Source organism: Lynx canadensis, chromosome C1 (genome assembly GCF_007474595.2).
Source record: "Lynx canadensis isolate LIC74 chromosome C1, mLynCan4.pri.v2, whole genome shotgun sequence".
NCBI lineage: Eukaryota > Metazoa > Chordata > Mammalia > Carnivora > Felidae > Lynx > Lynx canadensis.
In genome coordinates, this window is record NC_044310.1 from 165,638,529 (window position 1) to 165,659,391 (window position 20,863).

General features: G+C 41.6%; 1 protein-coding gene across 2 annotated transcripts in view; it reads right to left on the reverse strand.

Moving 5' to 3' along the window:
* PDE11A (phosphodiesterase 11A) overlaps positions 1 to 20,863 on the reverse strand; it is a 412,306-nt gene that overhangs the window by 370,303 nt on the left and 21,140 nt on the right. Inside the window, exon 1 of one of the 2 annotated variants that reach the window (XM_030325284.1) lies at positions 11,945 to 12,856. The exons of the other annotated variant lie outside the window; for it this stretch is intronic. Coding sequence (XP_030181144.1) covers positions 11,945 to 12,856 — 912 coding nt within the window. Of the gene's footprint in view, positions 1 to 11,944; positions 12,857 to 20,863 lie in introns of those variants that run through there. 2 annotated transcript variants of the gene reach the window in all.

Consider the following 20,863-nt stretch of genomic DNA (forward strand, 5'->3'; position numbering starts at 1 on the left):
AGAAAAACCTAGACTGGTTTCCTTAGCAACCCTGGAATAATCTTTCCACAATGTCCCAAGCCTACAGTTCTTAATTCCATTACAGCTGTTATTAAAACTTTAAATATGTAATCATGCACATTAAGTTGCCAAATACCCATAAAAACTATTAGCTCACTAAACTGTATACAGCCATTTAAATGAAAAAGGAGCAACATCTAATTTCTTTAAATTGAAAAAAGTAAAGGTTAGACATTCCAACAATCTGATAAATATAGGGGGCATGAGTGCAAGGACAATGCATAGTATAAAATTAACAACACATCCCAAGAGAAAAACATAAAACAAGGAAAGCTTATCTTTTATTTGGTGAATAGTCAACACATTTAAAACAAAACTGTGTCATAGATTCCTCCTAGCCTAATAAATTATTAGAGCCTGATTACAAGCACCATGATTTAGTGTTCATTTACCCTGTAATGGCAGCTGTGACAATTTTTTTCAGTTTACAAATACTAGACCCAAATACTGTCATTTAAAAAAATCTTTAGGATTTCAAGAATAGAAGTACGAATGGTCAATCTGGAGACTTTATGGGAGAATTTATAGCACAGAAACCCAATTCATACTTTTGGGATTACATATTATACTAGAAAAATAGGCATATTCATCAGTTGTAAAAAAAAAATTATGCTCGTCAAATGGAAGAATATGTATTATGACAAGTAAATCCTGACAGTCTAAAGTAAATTTAATGCATTTGATTACCTTACATTTTAAGTTAATCATTACCTATGCATAAGGCATTATATACATATGGTACTATCCTAAAATACACCTGTGATTTGTTTTAATCCAGTAGAATACTTAGACATGGAAATGGTTGTCTTGAAGGAGGAAGGTTATGCTCACAGATCCCTAAACACAGGTGGCACGGTACACCATGCAGAGACACATGGGGACAGACCAGGGTCAGGCAGGAGGCAGAAAGGGAGAGGGCAGAACATGGTCCAAAGCCTTTATTGGGGTTCCCTCAGGAAGGAATGGAGGAGGCAGGGTAGGTTCCCTGGGTCAGTTTAGGATTGGACAGTTTGAATAATTTTGGTAGGCTCTGGACTTTGGCGGGGGGGGGCGTCCAGTACCTAGCCCTGTCCAGTACTTTGGCCTAAGCAGAGGAATTTTGGCTTGGCCTGTGAGAGTTTGATTAAGGAGATTGTTGGGAAAGTACATTCTGGGTTGGTTGGTTTGCACATCACAGGTGCACTTGCAGGGGCGTCCTTTGCTCTATGAATTAGTTACCCCTGAGAGGAGCAGTATCTGAGCCCCCAAAACCAGAACATCAAAAATATGGAAAATAAGAAAATACAGTCAATATAGGTACTACCATATTTTAAATCAAAGTTCTCCTTTCATGCACAAGGACATTTCCAGAGCCAGGCCCTGTGATTAAAGCCTGCTGGACTCTGCATTTAAAAAGGTGAATACAGGGGCGCCTGGGTGGCGCAGTCGGTTAAGCGTCCGACTTCAGCCAGGTCACGATCTCGCGGTCCGGGAGTTCGAGCCCCGCGTCAGGCTCTGGGCTGATGGCTCAGAGCCTGGAGCCTGTTTCCGATTCTGTGTCTCCCTCTCTCTCTGCCCCTCCCCCGTTCATGCTCTGTCTCTCTCTGTCCCAAAATAAATAAACGTTGAAAAAAAAAAATTTAAAAAAAAAAAAAAAAAAAAAAAGGTGAATACAGTCTTACATTTCTGACTTTATCCTTTTGAATATTCTTTCCCGTTATCTCATTAGAATCTAATGTTTGATTTAATAATTAGATCCTTTTGAAATACTATGGGGCCGATATCTGAAAACACTAAGGTAGAACTGGGAATAGAACCCAAGATTCCTATCTCAAAGTCTGGAGCATGTTCTATTACAGGCTGATGGCTTTCACAGTTTCCACAAGATGATTAGTAATTGATGAGTTCAATTCTCAAATAAATGGGCCTCATCAGATTGTTTATGGGGAAAAGTCCCATCAACTAGACCAGTGTCTCTCTTTCCTGTTAGAGGTGTGTTTGGTCCAGGCTGTCTCCTATGGAGTTTCTTCTGGAAAATAGCATATTGGAAATAAACAAAATTACTTGGACAGAACAAGACAGTCAAATACCAATATGGCATTCTGAACTCATTTCCAACAGATTTCAATCACCATTTTCTATATACTGGTGAAATTCAGTGTTCAAATAAAGATGGATATTCCTACTTGACTTGGTCTCTACACACACTTACATTCCTGGTGAGTAAACTAATATCCTGGTGACTCCGGATAGTCCCCATTTGGCTCTCCAAATGCTCTTGCTCTGTGCTACTCTGTTCTGTGCCAGGAGGCTGACTCCAATGAACTGCTTTGTCAGGGAAGGCTTCCTTTGCCTTCTTGGTTTCAACCAACCCTGGGTTCAACCAATGAGTGACATTGACAGGAGAAGAGGGTGTGAAGAGGGTAACATTTCCTGGCTCCCTCTCATCCAGGTCATGTTCATCAGTGGCTGAGTTCCTCTCCCTCAGGCCATAGCTCTGGCTGGGCGGCCCCTCTCCCATAGCTTTAACTCTCTCTCAGGTTCTGGTAGTTGCACCCCCTTCAGATGTAGGTTCATTTCTACATAACGAGAGTAGTTGTATTGTTTACCATTAGAGACCTCATCACTTCAGCTGGGAGGAGGCATGGGGGAGAGGTGTAGCAACCAGCCCCGCTTACAGGGGATAACTATAGGGAACAGAAGGGAAAGAGATGGCTCTCACTTGGACATGCCACATGGACATCTAATAGCTACATCTTGGAATGAGTAGTTCATAAATGTAACCATCTCAGAAACTGAATTTTTTGAGATCTTTTGAGAGTATGTGAAACATAAGAAATGTAATCAATAAACTTGAAAGTGCAATGTTCCTGAAAAATAAATAATTGCAAGGTTGGTCAATGTAATCTCTCATGTCTGAAAAGATCTTCAGAGAAAAATTCTAACATTTGCAAAACCTTATGCTGGAAGGTGTGTTTTACCTTCAAGAAGTTACACTGTATCAATGGGGTAATCATGAGAAAACTAGAAAATTCAGTTAGCCAGAACAGTCATGCTCCATCCTCTGCTTTTGCCTAGAAGAAGCTGGCAGTGGGCTGTTGCTAGTTTAAGTGTTTGGTTAGTGGCAGTCTGCTTTCTCCATAGTTTCCACATGGAATAAAGTAAAATTTTTAAAATGAACAAACAAAAACAAAGAGGGTGGGGAGACAGGGGTGCAGCAATTAATATGAAGATTTGATTAATGCAGACAAGCAATTCAAATAATTAACCAGTTATCTGGGCTTCACAAGCCTTATTTTTAAAAAATCTACAAAACAAGGTCTAAAGAGTAAAAGATGTGCTCAGAGGATGTACTCCTGGTTTAGCTATATATATGGCCTGCACAGGCTGAACTCTGTGCTTAGAGGTGGTTGAACTGACCACATGAAGGGTATAATTACTCAGTTGAACAGATTTGCATTAATCCCTATGTGATCTACCATAGCAAATGTGAAATGAAGAAGTTATGATCTTGATCTTGAGGAGTTCACAGTCAAGATGTCACATGGTATCCAAATGGTTCTAATAGTATGAAAATAGAAAGAAGCACATTAAAGCATTACAGAAGATCAAAGGAGGGAGAAATCATGTCAGTTTGGGTGGGATGGGGCAGGGATTAGCAAGAGCTTCGTGAAGAGGGGCCTAGAGGGCTGAGAGGACTTCAACTGACAGAGAAAAGGAGAAGGCAAAGGGACAGATGTGAGTGTGCATATAACAGTTAGTGGTCTGTAGAGGTCACATGGAGGGGTGGTGGGTGGGCATAAGGCTCTCCAAAGATCTCCATTTGAACCCTAGCTCTCACATTTGCCAGCTGGGTAACTTTGAGCAAACTACTCAACTCTTTCAAGCCTCAGTTTCTCCTTTTGTAAAATGGTGTTGGTAATAGCTACCTCTGGGGATTGTTGAGAGGTGTCAAAGAGACAATGCTTGCTAATGACCTAATGCCTGGCTCATAATTAGTGCTCCATTAATAATAGAGTTATTGTTAATCCACAGAAGAGCATCCCTTTCCCTTCTATCATTATGTTTAAATTCTTAAAATCTGACACCCTTAAAAAGCTCAAAGCTTCCTCATTTTTTTCATTTAGATAACAAAGATTTCTTGTACTAAATTTGCAACAGCCTAAAGCTATATTTTATGATAGGAAATATAATTTATCATTAACGTATAAACCACACTGTTCAGTCGTTGAAACCAACCAATTAATAAGAAACCATTGGAATTATAGAAAATACACCTTTTTTAATACCAGGAAACCTTCTTTACTATTTTAATCCCCAAAATAAATAAAAATAAATTTAGCCTGAATGCCTATAAATTCCCAGGAACCAAAGTTTCTCCTAAAATATTAGAAGCCCAACCCACTCTCTTATGACTAAACAGCTTCTTTTATGATTCAAATTCCACTTTCCAAAAGAATGTGGTTATACTGCAAAACACCACCCTTAAAATAAGTAACTAAAGTAGCAAGTAGTGGACGTCAAGGATCTTATTGACTTTTCTGTAAAACAACTCAAAGCTATTTCAGAGGAAAGCTTCATACGACTTTTCAACACTATATTAAACATGGAACACTAACTTCCAAATTAAGCCAGCCTTGTAAATAAACAGGTGACCCAAACCTCAGGAACCAAAATAAATTGGTCAGATTAGTAAACATTTAGCTTATGGGCTGGGAAAAAATTAAGTTAACCTTAAATTACCTCCCCATGATTCTGTAGGAACTGTACTTCTCTGTAATCTATCCTCATGTAAGAGCAGCAAATGCAATTTGTCACTCTGTTTATCATGATCATGTGTCTGTCAGGAAAAGGGGCTGAAACAGCAAATGTATCCTGCTTCAAGAGCAAAATCAATTCTGGTTCTGGGCTAGTGAACATGTTTGTGGGCTTAGGGGAATTTTTAAAACACTGTGCAAGGCTGAAATAAGAATTCATAAAACTCCTTTTAAGACTAGTGGTGGGGTGGGATCAACATCTGCCTTTTAAGCAAATCTCAGCAATTTAATCACAGGACCATAGACCCATGTCTGTCAGCACTGGCTCATCAGGGAAGGAAGCATATTCCTCACTGAGTTTTCCAGACACATGAAATTAATCCCTTCTGAAGCCAAACACATTTAAATGTAGTTATTTCAGTGGAGATTATTCTAAAATGAAATTCAATGGAAGTGAATTTTAAAAAATCATTATTTATATTCTTATTTAACATATATATATATGTATATATACATATATATATATATAACAAATATACCCATATAGTAGAATGCATTCTTAAATAGAACTTTGTGTATAATTTTTATTTGTTTTCCATCTCTTCTCTTCAAGGATAAGCAATCAGCTCTCCCTTCTTATGTTATGAGAAAGCACAGCAAGAGTTGAATGACAAAATATGGAGAAAGAGTAGTCCTGGCAGAAAGGATGAAAAGCATGGAAACAGAAAAGCACAATCCAGGCAATGAAAACGGCACATAATTTAATTAGGATGGAGCTGAAAGGAAGCAGTAGACACTAGCTGGAATAAAATTCAACTTCTCCACCTAGTACTCAAAATGACTCCGACTCAGGACCAGTTTCATGGACATGTGACTGGTGCAGTTGCATACGGGCCCCCGGCTTCAGGTTTAATGCTGTGCTGTATGAAACTCTTAATCTTTACCTTTGAATTTGTGCTAACTGAAGTCCAATGGAACAGTGGCATATGAGCTCAGACCTTGGAGTCTTGGCTCACACTCAGTCTTCCCTCCCACTGCCTTCCCAGGACTGGTGCTTGGTCATATATCCATGCTCTGTATGTCCCGGGCCTCATCTGGCCTACCGCCTACCACCTACTCACCCCTCCCTTGAGACCAGGGGTTACAACCAGGTCACATTAGTTGAGTGAGGAGCCCACACCCTACATCTGCCATGCCCTACAACTGCCCTCTGCTCCTGGTTGGGGTCTGGGTGGGAGCATGGGGAGGGTCAGGTGCACGCCCCATGCCACATTGGGAGGAGCAAGGCTGTGGTCATCCCCACCCAAAGCTGGCAGCATTATGACCAAGTGGCGGCAGGCAACTCAATGAAGAGCTCTTACCTACCCCCAATCCAGGTACAGGGTTTTTCAACATGGAGCTTGAAATCACTAGGGGGTTGCATGGCTGCTGTGGGATAAAGCAGCAGGTCCTTTAGAAGAGAAGATTAAGGGGCGCCTGGGTGGCGCAGTCGGTTGGGCGTCCGACTTCAGCCAGGTCACGATCTCGCGGTCCGTGAGTTCGAGCCCCGCGTCGGGCTCTGGGCTGATGGCTCAGAGCCTGGAGCCTGTTTCCGATTCTGTGTCTCCCTCTCTCTCTGCCCCTCCCCCGTTCATGCTCTGTCTCTCTCTGTCCCAAAAATAAATAAACGTTGAAAAAAAAAAATTTAAAAAAAAAAAAAAAAAAAAAAAAAGAAGAGAAGATTAACTTCTCCACCTCCAACCAGGCTCCTGCTTTACCTACCACTTTGCACCACACTCCACAAATTATGTAGCTGCCTCTACTTAGAATCTTTACTCACCAAGCTTTTTTTCCTGTTACTGATAACAGAGTTAAGCTCCTCCACATCACCCAGGTTATTATCAACTCCCTCCCTTCTAGCCCAAATCCACACTTGCAGAACATCTTCCATCTGTCCCCTGCTGCCCATTCCCACGGTTCCTGCTTTAGTTCAGCTGTTCATCATGGCTCTACTAGACCATCATAATAGACTCCTAATTATTATTATTTTTTTCCTAGAGAGAGCAAGAGCAGGGGAGGAGCAGAAAGAGAGGGTGAGAGAAAATCCCAAGCAGGCTCTGCACTAATACCACAGTGGGGCTTGATCTCACAAACTGCAAGATCATGACCTAAGCCGAAATCAAGAGTCAGATGCTTAACCGCTTAACGGATTGAGCCACCCAGGCACCCCACAGCTTTGAGCCTCCCCCTGTTCAATCCATTCAGCCACTGACACCAAGTTACCAAAAACACCACTCTGATCCTACTAAAATGTCTTTAAGGGCTCCCTGTAACTGTTAGTCACTGACTAACCAACTGTTAATGAAATTCAAATTCTTTAGTCAGGCATTCAAGATTCTTCTTTTACCCTCATGCTACTTTTGCGTATTCAATCTACAGCATGGGCAATACTTTGTCCAAATTAAAGCACTCACTGTCCCCTGTACACATTTTGTGCTCGCTCATTACTGTGTCTCTGATGCCATTTTGCTACACCTGGATCACTCCGGCCAAACCCACAACCATCTCCAATGGTGAAATCTAACCCCTTTTTCAGCTTGAATGGCATCTCCTCCATGAAGTCTTCCATCATGAGCCCAATCATAATGTGAATCCATTGTCTACTGAGACTAGTCATTTAGTTTGTAACATTTATTAAGTATAGTGCTTGGTATTTATTTGTGTATAGTATATGCCTCTCAACTATAAGCATTGGGAGGGCAAAAAACATGTTCTCTCACCTCTGTACACTCGCAGTCCCCCTACCCAGGCTTTAGGTATAATGGAGCTCAGTGTATGTTTGCTGGAACTAACAAATGAGTAAATCTGTTGTGTAAACAGATCAGGTTTTCTGAAAGCCTGGCACACCTGTAACCCTGCTGCGTCATCCCCTTTCCTCCTCCCAGTTCACCTAACAAAACATCCCGGCTGCTTTTCAGATCCAAAGCCCATCAAACACCTGTAATCATCATTATCAACACCAACAAAAATATCACCTCACACTTTTTATTAATGTTTAAAGTGCTATATTCTGAATGCTTAGAATAATCTCAAAGAGAACACCTGTTACTTGAGTGCTCTTATTTTCAACCTCTTGAGGGCAAGTTTTTCATTACCATATTAAAGTGGGCTGTTTAATAACTTATAACTGTCAGGGAAAAAAGGTAAATTGTAGTCACTATGATCCATACTGGATACTTAAAATGAAGTTTTTCCACTTGCAATTTTTTCTTCTAATTTCAAGTCTGTTTTTCTAAATGTTTGTTTGTTTATTTATTTATTTATTTATTTATTTATTTATTTATTGAGAGACACACAGAGAGTGGGGGAAGGACAGAGGGAGACAGGGAAAGAGAGAATCCCAAGCAGGCTCTGCACTGTTAGCATGGAGCCCAACGCAGGGCTCGATCTCACAAACCATGAGATCATGACCTGAGCCAAAATCCAGAGTCAGACGCTCAACCAACTGAGCCATCCCAGTGCCCCAAGTCTTTTTTTTAGGACTAATTGAAGAAGTAATGAAAAATAATGAGGGGCGCCTGGGTGGCGCAGTCGGTTAAGCGTCCGACTTCAGCCAGGTCACGATCTCACGGTCCGTGAGTTCGAGCCCCGCGTCAGGCTCTGGGCTGATGGCTCGGAGCCTGGAGCCTGTTTCCAATTCTGTGTCTCCCTCTCTCTCTGCCCCTGCCCCGTTCATGCTCTGTCTCTCTCTGTCCCAAAAATAAAATAAAAAAAAACGTTGAAAAAAAAAATTAAAAAAAAAAAAAGAAAAATAATGAAATAAACTAAGGAGGGTATTTTTGCTGTCAAAACTTTTATTCAACGTTAGTTTTCATTAGTCTATTCTTGACTCTAGAATTCTATGCTTATTATCATGATTTCATTAGTATCTTTAATGCCTTTCTCTCACCCATATTGTGAACCCAAGAGGATCATCAGTCTAATTTTCAAATGATTAAATTTTTAAACTCTGTATGATAAAAAAAATTTTTACCTCCTGAAAAATAAAAAGAACACTAGTTGAATCTGAGCAAGAAACACCTTAAAAACATACTAGGTAATAAAATATCAGAGGGAATGGTTATATTTTTACAAAGAAACTTCAGAATGTTCATATATTATCAGAATTACAACAACATCATGATAAAAGAACATGCATTTGAAAGGTTGTCAGTTTCCATTCATAGAAAAATCTGTAAGTGTCAGAAATGGAAAGGATGGGGAAAAATGCTAAAATGTAGGAAGGAGGCAACATTAATACAACTGCATAAAAAATCTATATAGTGTGAGTTCCTTAAAGGCACAAAGTATAATACTCTTGATAAGATAGGATAGGGTCAATCATGTGTTATCAATCACATTTAGAGAAATCGTCAGTAGTGGGTAGAAGGGTAGATATTTCTATATTCCTCAAATGTAAAGACAGTTCTAAAATACTTAATTTAAGAATAGAACATGGCTCAGGGAAAGAGTAGGTTGGTCAAAATGTGCTGAGTCCACATCTCAGTCCCAGATAAGGAGAAAAACAACTGAAAATGAGATAAAGAAAAAGAATTCTAGTAGACTTGTGTCATCATTATCATCATAAATTGATACCATTTCCTGAGTAATTGCAATGTGGCAGGTACTGTTTTAGGGGCTGTAATGCAATATTCATTTTATTTTCCAAATAATTATCTTATCTTTGTCACATACATGTTCTTATTCCCATTTTGCAGGTAAGAAAACTGAGACTCAGAGATTAAGAAGTTCTCCCAAAGGGGCGCCTGGGTGGCTCAGTTGGTTGAGTGTCTGACTCTTGATTTTGGCTCAGGTCATGATCTCCCAGTTGTGAGATCCAGCTCCATGCTGACAGTTGTAGAGCCTGCTTAGGATTCTCCCTTCCTCTCTCTCTCTCCCTCTCTCTCTCTCTGTGTGCCCCTCTCCCTCAAAATAAATAAATAAACATTAAAAAAAAAAGAAATTCTCCCACACTAATGGTGACTGTAGTGTATCATAATAAAGCAAAAAAAAAAAAGTAGTTTTTCTGAAGAAAAGTGGCATTAAAAAATGAAAAAACACACCAGGTTAAAAATACAGAAATATACAGTAGAAGCCAATGGTGAAATAAAAGAGAAACTCTCTGTCCAGGATGAAATGAAGACCAGGCATAACCCAGATCTCCAACTCAGCCTATATAATACCTTCCCTTATGTTCCCTTTGCCAGTCCTCCCAACAACCTGGTCCTCTTTACAGCTATCGCTACCACCCTGGGGACTTTCCCACTGTCAGCTTCCAAATATCAAAGGCAACTTTGCTTTACACTCTGCCTTCAGAGTACAAGTAGGGCCCAGAAGAAATATCAGCTGTTGAAAATCTGATTTTCTGTAACTCTGACAACACCTCTAGCCACAATTCTAGGCAGCAGGAAGACAAGTAAACTGCTGAGGAAGCTTGAATTCTGCTCCTGAAGAAAAGGCAGTTATGTGAACAGTCTTAAATACAAGTTGGGAGTTGAAGGAGAGCAAGAAATAAAAGCTACAGAAATGGGAAAAATATCAACTGGGGAAGAATAAGAAAAGTAAAGGCAATGAAGAGAATAGACGGCAATTCCAATCTCTAACAAGTGTCATCCAACTAGGAAGGGATTTTTTTCTTTTTTCTTTTTTTTTTTAAGCCCAAGCTCACAAGAAGAATGTGGAAGTAATGGGAAACAAAAGACTGTGATTGTTCAACTTCTTACAGAATCTTCACCATAAAGATTGTTAAATGTTTTCACTTCTTTCTATGGCTTCCCAAAATTATAGAGAAACAGACACTTGCGAAAGTTCATTCATTGGTTGCTTGACCTAAAACTATCTCTTCAAGAAGGATATAATGAATAACACACCTAATCAATAACAAAAGGTGAATGAAAATGGTTATTTTGACTGGCATCCCTTACTATGAAAGTGTTATACTGACAGACATCACAAAAAATGTGAAATTCGGTTTTAGTACAAGCTAGTCAATTTTCTATGTAAAATGGTCAACTTTCAGATAAAATAAAGAAAGTTTTACCCTCAGTGCCCCTCCCACCACTTTTGCTATTCTGATCAACAGCAACCAAACTCTCGAGAAACAGGTGGCTCTATTAGACGCTGGAAGACATGCTCATTAAATGACCACAAAATTTTCATAACCAAGGCTAAGAACTTTCAATTCTTATGAACCCTGAAAAGTCTCATAGAAAGTACATCCAGTTTATCATGTTCAGTGAATAGATACTGAAGAATCAGGACTAGCTTTCAGATCTGGTACCTAGTATCACATTCAAATCACTATGAAAATGAAACGCTTAGAAATACCAGCAAACAGCATGTTGGGTTTCCTTTTCCACTTGAAACTAGCATGTGTACCCTGCTGACTGCCTTTGGAATTGCTAAAAAATTATCAATTTTTGTTCATTTCACAAACTAAAAGCCTACTTGTTCAGTCCTGTCAAAAGCTGGCTGCAGATAATGCTGTATTCAAACCCAAAGATAAATAATCCCTCTATTTTGTCCAGCCTCTCTAAACTCAGTAACAGAAACAATTAAAAAGCCACAAATAAGCCAGAGGCCCATTCTTCCCCTGATTTTCTTCCTCTTTTCCTCTTCCTCCCTACCTTGAAATGCATGCAACTTTAAGCTAGGTAAAGGGATGTGAAAGTAGTTCAGTACTCTGTTCCCTGTCCAACCCTGAAAGAGAATGAAATTTATTACAGTCCCAAAAGACATCAGAGACACCAACATACCATTTTCTTCAGACTAACACTACTATTCTGGAGTAGACACTTTTTCCTAGCACCTCACAAATCCGTTCTAAAACCATACACTGATATTCTTAAGGACAAGGAATCTTGACAGAGAAACATGTGATATTACTGACTGCAAAATGTAGTCCTTGTGATATATGAAATGTTTACAAGCCCTGTGGGTTAGGAAAAGACCATTATATCAATGATGGTGTAGTAACATTCTAACTGGTCTAAACTCAGAAGGAATTTAAAAGTAGGAAGATTAGTGCTGCAAAGAGTCTAAATTAATGTGTTCCTGGATGCCAAGGGGTAACAGAAGGTTTAGCTTCCAAGCCAGTGGGGCTCTGGAAGGGGGACAATGCAAAGTCCTACCTGGTAGGCATCAGGAATGTTGACCGTTTCTCCATGCTCCCCGACATAGCCAATAATGCCTTTGCCCCAGGGGACCTGCACTTCGTTTGAGTTCTCTGTGCTGCTGCAGGGCAGCAGTGGGGTTCCTGCATGCACATCAAAGAATTTGGAGACCAAGCTCTTCTTGCCAGCAGCTGCCCCTTCCACCAGGAAGAGAGAGCAGCGGTCAGCGTCCACCATGAGGCAGACGAAGATGAGGATCTTGTAGCTCAGGCTGGTAAGGTCAAGGTCATTGGAGATATCCTTGACCAGTTCCAGGAAGAACTGACGCTCATTATGCTTTTTGAGGTGGCACTTGTAGTCCATGGCCGTAGGGGGGTACTGAGGCAGATTCACCCTGGATTCCAGCAGGGCACTGAGAATGTGGGCTGTGGTGGGGGGCAGGGAGCTGGCCTTCCGGAGAAGTGCCCTCCGCCGCACACTGCTCAGGGGCTCCTGGGCCCGGGAGGTCACCTGTTCATCGTAGGTCCTGTTCACGTGGATGGCTTTGGAGCGAGCAAAACTCTTCCTTAGCTCTTTCTGAGAAGCTCTCCGCTGCAGGCTCCCGTCGCCCCCGCTGCCACTGGCCCAGCTGGGACTCAGGGGAACCCCACCACAGTCCCCGCCACCCAGAGTGGGCTGGCTGTTGGCAGAGCTATTTGGTCCAGGGCCACCACCAACACTGCCGCTGCGTCTGCCACCGCTGTGAGCCAAGCTGTTGGCGCTGGCCACTGCGGGCCTCGGGCCTACAGCCCCCTGACTCTCACTGTGTCTCTGCAGCCACTTCTCCACCATCTCCTGCTTCCCCTTCCGCATCAGGTAATCTTCAAATAACTCTGGGTGTCTGTCCAGGAAAGTTTCCACTTCCCCAAAGTCCAGGTGTGAGGCCGTCATGGTCCCAGACACAGCTTCACTGCCACTCTACGCTTGGACCTAATGTTTACCTACCCCAGCCCTCTAGCTGGTCCAGCACATGTCTGTCCCCACCAGTATTCCCAGTTCGGTGAGAGATTCTGCTGAGCACTGGAATCTCAGCTGGGAGGTGCCCCTTCCTTCGGGCTCAGACAGTGGCTGGCAAGAACCCCACCCCCTCGCCCTGCTACTCCTGCTTCGCACAGGTGCCCCCCACTGAGCTGTTGCCGTGGCCACAGTTCCCGTCTGGAAACCCGGAGCTATCGCTGTTCGTGCTCAGGCTGCTGCTGCTGCCGCTGCGGCTGTAACCGGATGAGTGGACCACTGTGAAAGGGAGGTAGGGCAGGACACGCCCCTGAGTGAGGCACGGAGCCCGGAGGGAGGGAAGAGGTGGGAGGAGGGAGGCTCCGGCGCCCGGACCAGCCAAACTCCACCGCCCAGGATGCCAGGCGGTTCCTGGAAGATTCTCTGGACCGCCGGAATCGGAGTCCGGGAAAAGGGCCGACTCCTGATTGGAACACGATTAAAGGGGGAAATGCACCTTGTTCCTTCCCCCTCCTCCCTTCCTTACCTCCCTAGCCCTCCCAATTCCCCACCCCTTAATCCTCCCGGCGTTTCCAGGAGGCCCCAGGGGAGCCCAGTGGGAGCCCAAAGTACAGGGAAAGTGTTGGTGTTTTGCAGGGATCAGACCCAGAAGCTGACTCCAAGGAAATGAGGATGCTCAGAGGCAGGGAAGATTATTTTTCTGGGATGCGACTGTGCACTGTTGGTTCCTAGGATTCCTGGGACTGCCCACTAATACTGCCCAGCTCCTTGTGGGCGTTCAGTAAATATTAATGGAACTGGATTTCCCCGAAATTAGCAAGTGAAGTTTCCCATCTGACTTATGACTTTAACCAAATTCATGGACCTGACTGAGGAAGTGGAGAAAGGTGGTACATGCAGGGAGGGTGTAAAAATACAGCCCCTTGGATTAGGCAGACCCTGCCTAGCAGGGGGCACATAGCAAGGTGGGCTTCAGGGCCTCAGGGGGCTTCTTTCCAAGCCAGTCCTGCATACTGGGTGGTTTCTCCTCTTTTCACGAATGACCTACCATCTCTTCCTTCTTTCTCCACTCAGTCTGGCAAAGCCACCAATGCTTCCTTTACTCCCAACATCCTAGGTCTTGTGGGCAAGGATTTCTCTTCTGTGAGAGGCTTTTCTTTCTACAGACCCAGGGATGCTCCAGATATGGCTTGTCTCTGCTAGCTATACTGAGAATAACATCAAGTTTCCCTTGGGGCTTTTCTAAACCTAGTGGTTAAATATAGGTGATTTCCCAGGAAAGAATGGCAGGCTGATTACACTTTCTTGATGCTCAGAGGTCTCCTCTTTTGTGAGAAGCAAAAGCAGACTAGGAACTATCCAGTTCCTCTGACAGCAGGACAATCTAGATGTGCTCTTACAGAATGCTAGCAATTAGGGGAATAGAATAAAGAGCTAAGTAGTGACTTTTTACAGTTTTCCACATGGCAGGCTTATACGCGTGACTTACACGGTAAGTAAAGATTACTGCCAGAAGATGTCCTCAGAGCTAAGAAGACAAGGTGTATCAAGCACTTACTATGTATTGATCACTTTATTATTTTTTTCTTAAGTAGGCACCACACCCAACATGGGGCTTGAACTTATGACCCTGAGATCAGCATGCTGTACCTACTGAGCCATCCAGATGTTCCAGCACTGATCAGTTTATTTTATTATTTTTTTAATGTTTATTTTTGAGAGGGAGAGTACAAGCAAGGGAGGGACAGAGAGAGAGGGAGAGAGAGAATCCCAAGCAGGTTCCACAGTGTCAGTGCAGAGCCTGATGTAGGGCTCAAACTCACAACTGTGAGATCATGACCTAAGCCGAAGTCAGACACTTATCTGACTGAGCCACCCAGGTGCCCCAATCACTTTAAATTAAGAGATTAATTTAATCCTCAAAACAGACTTATGAGATGGGGAATCTTCTCCCATTTTAAAGATGGAAAAACTCTGAGAAGTTGGGTATTAAACCCAAGGTGCACAGACAGTGGGTGCCAAAACTGGGATGCAAATCCATTTAGTTTGGCTCCAGAGTAAGGCACACTCTTAGCCACATCACTGGATTGTCTTCCACCTGTGTCAGCTGAGTCTCATCTATGGCAGGATTTGGACTAGTAACAGAGATGCAGGGACTAGGGCAGAATGTTCTCTAAACATTTCTCTGATAGCACCAGGAGGAGCAGACAGGGGGAAGAGAGGCCCTTGTGCACAAATTCCACACTTCCCAGCTTAGTCAGCATGATTAAGAACATGGCCTTGGCATTTAAAATGCAACAGTAAACAAAACAAAGACCCTGTCTTCGTGGAGCTGACATTATGGTGGGGAGACAGCCAATAAACAAATAGGAAAATAAATATAGAGAATAAGAGAACATTGGCACCAAGCGCTGTGAAGAAAAACAAAACTTGGCAAAGGATTAGATAAGGGATGAGGTAGTGGAAAGACCTTTCTGAGGAGGGGACACCTGAGTGGAGATCTGGTGGAAATGAGGCAAGGAGCTATGTTGATATCTAGGGAAAAGAATGTACCAGGTAGAGGAGGCAAGTGCAAGAATTGTGAGATGCGATGCATTTGGAGTAATTAAGAAGACAGTGAATCAAGCACAGAATATTGGTAGTTTGGAGATGCAGGCTACTAAGGAAATAGTGATGGTCAGGAATTAAATTTTAAAAAATGATTAGCACTGTACCTGATACATAGGAAGTGCTCAATAAATGTTGGCTGTTGTATTACTTTTATATAATCATTGTTATTATCCTACAGTAATAGTGTATGGAAACCTCACTGCATGTGATCCCATCTCTGGTAACTTGAGTGAAATATCAGTAAAGATGGTCAAGGTAGTATGCTGGAACTGGCTTGCAGGGGCTCACAAGAGCCTATTTTATTTTAGCAGCTCTTTCCAACTCTATGTTCAGTGACATTATGTAGCTTGCAATCAGCCATGAAGGGCTTATTTACATGATGGAAATCAACAAGTGCTACACATCAGGATTTTTTTTTTCCAGATTCCTAGCTGTTAAACATTTACCAACATTCAGTGAAAACAAATTTTGTCCATCAACTGATGAATGGATAAATAAAATGTGTTATATCCATAAAATGGAGTATTATCTGGCCATAATAAGGAAGTATACATGTTCTGATATGCTACAACTTAGATGAACCTTAAAAATGTTAAGCAAAGTGAAAGAAGCTACTCACAAAGGACCACATATTGTGTGATTTCATTTATAGGAAATGTCCACAATAAACAAATCCAAAGAGATAGAAAGTAGATTAGTGGTTGCCAGAAGGTGAGGGGAGAGAAGACAAAGAAGAAACAGATGACCACTAACCGGGAGAGTTTCTTTTTGAGATAATGAAAATAATGTTCTAAAACTGATTGTGGTGCTGATTACAAAATTCTGTGACTATACTTAAGTCCACTGAATTGTAAACTTTAAATAGGTGAATTATATGATATGTGAATTATATCTCAATAAAACTTATAAAACAACAACAAAAACCATTTACCAACACATGACTGGTTATAATACAGCAGCAATGTTGTACATGGAAGTAAGAAAAGCACTGAGCATCCTCAAAGAAGGAAGAGAAGTAGACCAGTCCTGGTCTGTCTGGAAATAGAAGGTTTAATAAGCAGTCATCTCCTTAATTCTATCTTCTATGTTTTCATTATAAAAGCAGTTACTTAGCATTTATCATATTCCAGGCTCTGGGGACAAAAGAAGACTAAGACAAAACCTCTGCCTTTGAGGATTCCATGGTCTACAGTACCAAGAGGAGTGGCAGTAGAGAAAGAATACTGGGAAGAGTGGGAAAATTAATTGAGCATATCAAGCTTGGTTTTGAATTGGCTGCAGCCTTATTCCCTGCTTGATTTATGGGATCAATGAAGGAGTCAATGGTTGAGGAAAGAAGCGAGAAGGTGACCAAAAATACTCGTAAGGTAGTCCAGAAGGCTGCAATGGAGGGCTGCATGATAAGATGTGTGTTGATGTGGCCCCAGTTGCCATTTCCTTTTCATTCTCAGTTCGTAGAATAGTATGTGTATCAGTCATGGTCCCAAGAGAAAAACAGAGCACAAAGTAATTTCAAGAGGGTTAATTTACAAGGAGAATGATTACCAAGGTAGAATATAGACAAACCACTGGGACAGTGAATAAACTTGGGACTTGCAGCAAAAGAGAAGTCACCACCCCCAGACCTAATGGGAGAAGGAAGAGGAAGGTCACCAGGACCCAAAGGACAGGGGGCTTATATAGTAGCAACTACCTTCAGAGGAGTAGTGACAGCTTGTCAAAGGACATCAACAGCTCAAGTTGACCTCAAATACCTTGAACTCATTTTCCCTCCCTCCTAGCATGACCAGACCCAACTATGAGCTAGAGGGTGCTAGAGCTTGTTGATAGAATCCATATAGGTTATCCTTTCTAGGCAGAGAATAGCAGGGACAAAGAAGGATCTGTATAAGCTATGGGGAGACAAGTAGAAAATATTTGGCCCAGTATGGAACCTTGAAGTAGTCCTCTTATCAAATTCTGGATGCTATAGCTCCAAAGAATCTTCTGTAATTCTGCCGTTTTCTGTGTAAGTCTGCTAATTCCATCAAAACTGCCTATAATAGATTCTACAACAACATTTGCAGTCAACAGAACCCTGAAGGGCACTAACCCTGAAAAGGTATGATACTGTGATGATAAGTCAATCAGTTCAAGAAAGATGCTCTGTTGACTCCCTCTCTAGCCACCCCTTCTCTTTCTACCAAGCTGTATATATTGACCAAGTAGCCTCTCATTGGAGAATGGAAAATATAAAAGGGCCTTCCTATTTGTAGTTTTCAAGAACAAGGGCTTCTTTTTTGATCCAAGTATTCATTACTTTATCACTGCCATTGTCAATTAGCATTTATTGATCACTCATTGGCTTCCATACAAGATAACTTCTGTTATTCCAAAGGGAGCTGTTATATTTTAGCATTAGGTGGAACTGTAGAGATCATCTAATACTCCACTTTCATTTTCCACATGTGGAAACTGAGATCTAGAGCAGACACATAACTCCTCCAGTCATCTGCTAAGCACAACCTCTGATGTGCTCCTGGTTCCATCCCACCCTTACCAACATCCCAGAACTTGAAACCAATCTCTTGACCCAATGAACTTCTGTTTCTTAAGTGTGTCTCCTAATCATTCCATCTCCTAAAACAGACTTTCACTGTGTGATCAATAGGCATCATCAGATAGGTTGAAGCAATTTCCAAAATTAAACACTCACTTCAAAAAAGTTAAAATTGGCATATTATTATTTTAGGAGATAGAGGTCCACAGGATCAAACAAAAGAAGGGTTATTCCAATTCCAAAGATTAAAAGTCTCTAAACTGTAAGTTCCACAGAGATATTTATATTTATCTTTATAGGAATTTAACATCAGAAGTTGGTCATGTTCTATGTCAAATCCAAAACCCAAGGAGCTGTATTTGGGATTTTCTAGAGAAACAGAACCAATAAAACCAAAAAGTAATATATCTGTATCCATCCATCTATCCATCCAGAGAGAGAGAGCGAGAGAGAGAGAGAGATTTATTATGATGGACTGGCTCACATGATTATGGAGGCTGAATCCCATGATCTGCTGTCTGCAAACTAGAAATCCAGGAAAGCCAGGGGCGCCTGGGTGGCTCAGTCAGTTGAGCGTCCGACTTCTGCTCAGGTCATGATCTCATGGCTCGTGAGTTCGAGCCCTGTGTCAAGCTCTGTGCTGACAGCTCAGAGCCTGGAGCCTGCTTCCGATTCTGTGTCTCCCTCTCTCTCTGCCCCTGACCCACTCGCATTCTGTCTCTGTCTCTCTCAAAAATAAATAAACATTTTAAAAAATGTAAAAAAAAAAGAAAGAAAGAAATCCAGGAAAGCCAAGTGATGTAATTCAGTCCAAGTCTAAAGACCTGAGAACAAGGGGACTAAATAAGGTAAATCCCAGTCCAAGGGCAGGAGGGGATGAGATGTTCCATCTCAAGCAGTAAGGCAGGAAAAGAGTTGAATTCCCTTTTTTTCACCTCTTGTTCTATTCAGGCCTTCAATAGAATGAATGGATGGTGCCCAATCACACTGGAGAGAGCAATCTACTGAGTCCTTCAGTTCAGATGCTAATCTCATCTAGAGATGAGACACCCAAAACAATGTTTAATCTTAGTACTCTGATCCCTACTCAACTTGACACATAAAATTAACCACTGCAGGTGCCTTACCTGGTTTTAAATTTTGTCAGCACCTTCTTCCCCCATCCTATTTGTGTAGAATTTCAACATTTATCTATGTTTAAGTTGTTATTCCTTATCCTAGTAGTGATTTCACCTTAGTCCAGTACAATTTTATAACCCACAGTAACTCACAAGAGAATAATAAATTTATAAAGTAACTGTGTGGATGCCTATATGCCACACGGGGTAAATTACATTAGCAAAATGGTGAAAGTTACTTTCTCCTTCATATAAAAAGTGCTGCTGCCACATTGCCCTTCTGTACAAAGGCTTATCAAACTTGCATCATACTTGGTAATGTTCCATTGGCCAAAGCCAATCATATAGCCAAGTACAGAGTCAGAGGAGTGACAAGAATGTGAATACTCACAGGTGTGGTTTATTGGACACCACTGATTTAACAGTTAACCACCCAAGCTCCCTCCTAAATCCCCAACCTACATTTCCAACTGCTACAAAGCATTTGCTCCTATATGTCTCACAGACAACCCAAATTTATCATTCCCAAGATCACTCTCATTCTTCCCCATCTTACACACTCAATCTGAGGTATACTTACCTCAGAAATTTCTTTTTGAATCTAGCCTCTCTTCTCTAAACTCACTTGACTTAATTCAAGTCTTCATCATTTGTCCATTTTCTACCAGTGTCATCTTCCACATATTAAGTGTAATAATGGCACAGCCTTGCCTATAAACTTTTATTTATAGGATTAAGTCCTTGTCAAAGACATGTAGTGGGTTGAGTGATAACCCTCCAAAACATGTATCCTCCCAGAATCTGTGAATGTGATCTTATTGGGAAAGAGGATTTTTGTAGATATAACCAAGGATCTCAAGATTATCCTATAATCAGGAATCCAATGACACTTTTCCTTATAAGATATAGAAGAGAAGACTGAGACACACAGAGAAGGCAATGTGAAGACAGAAGTAGAGGTTGGAGTGAGGAATATCAAGGATTGCTGGCAACTACAAGCTAGGAAAGAAGCATGGAATAGATTCTCCCTCAGAGCATCCAGAAAAAAAAAAAAATCAACTTTCCCAACATCTTGAATTTGGAGTTCTGGCCTCTGGAACTGCCAGAGAATAAATTTCTGTTGCTTTAAGCCACCAAGTTTGTGGTAATTTGTTACAACAGCCCTGAGAAACTAATGTAAGTTCCTTCATCACTGTACCTCTATTGTCCATCTCTCTTCTTTTCTTTCTCATCTTCTGCTATTCCCTGCTGTATACTCTCCAAGCATGCAGATCCCTTCTCTCTTCTGGGCTTTCTCCTGAAATGCCCTTCTCCCCTTTCCTGCCTCTCAAACTTCTTTTCTCCAATAAAACCTATTTGAAGTGTCACACCCTCTATGAAGTTTTATCTGCTTTCATAGAATGAAGCTGTGTTCTGTCTTCCAGTGTGATCTGTCCTCCTGCTTCCACACATTTTGGTCAAATATCTACTATAAATCATTTAATACTTGGTGTTTACTCAACCCAACATGATGTATTTCATTCTCCATTAAAAAAATTTTTTTACAGGGGCGCCTGGGTGGCTCAGTCAGTTAAGTGTCCAACTTCGGCTCAGGTCATGATCTCGTGGTTCATGAGTTCAAGCCCCGTGTCAGGCTCTGTGCTGATGGCTCAGAGCCTGGAGCCTGTTTCAGATTCT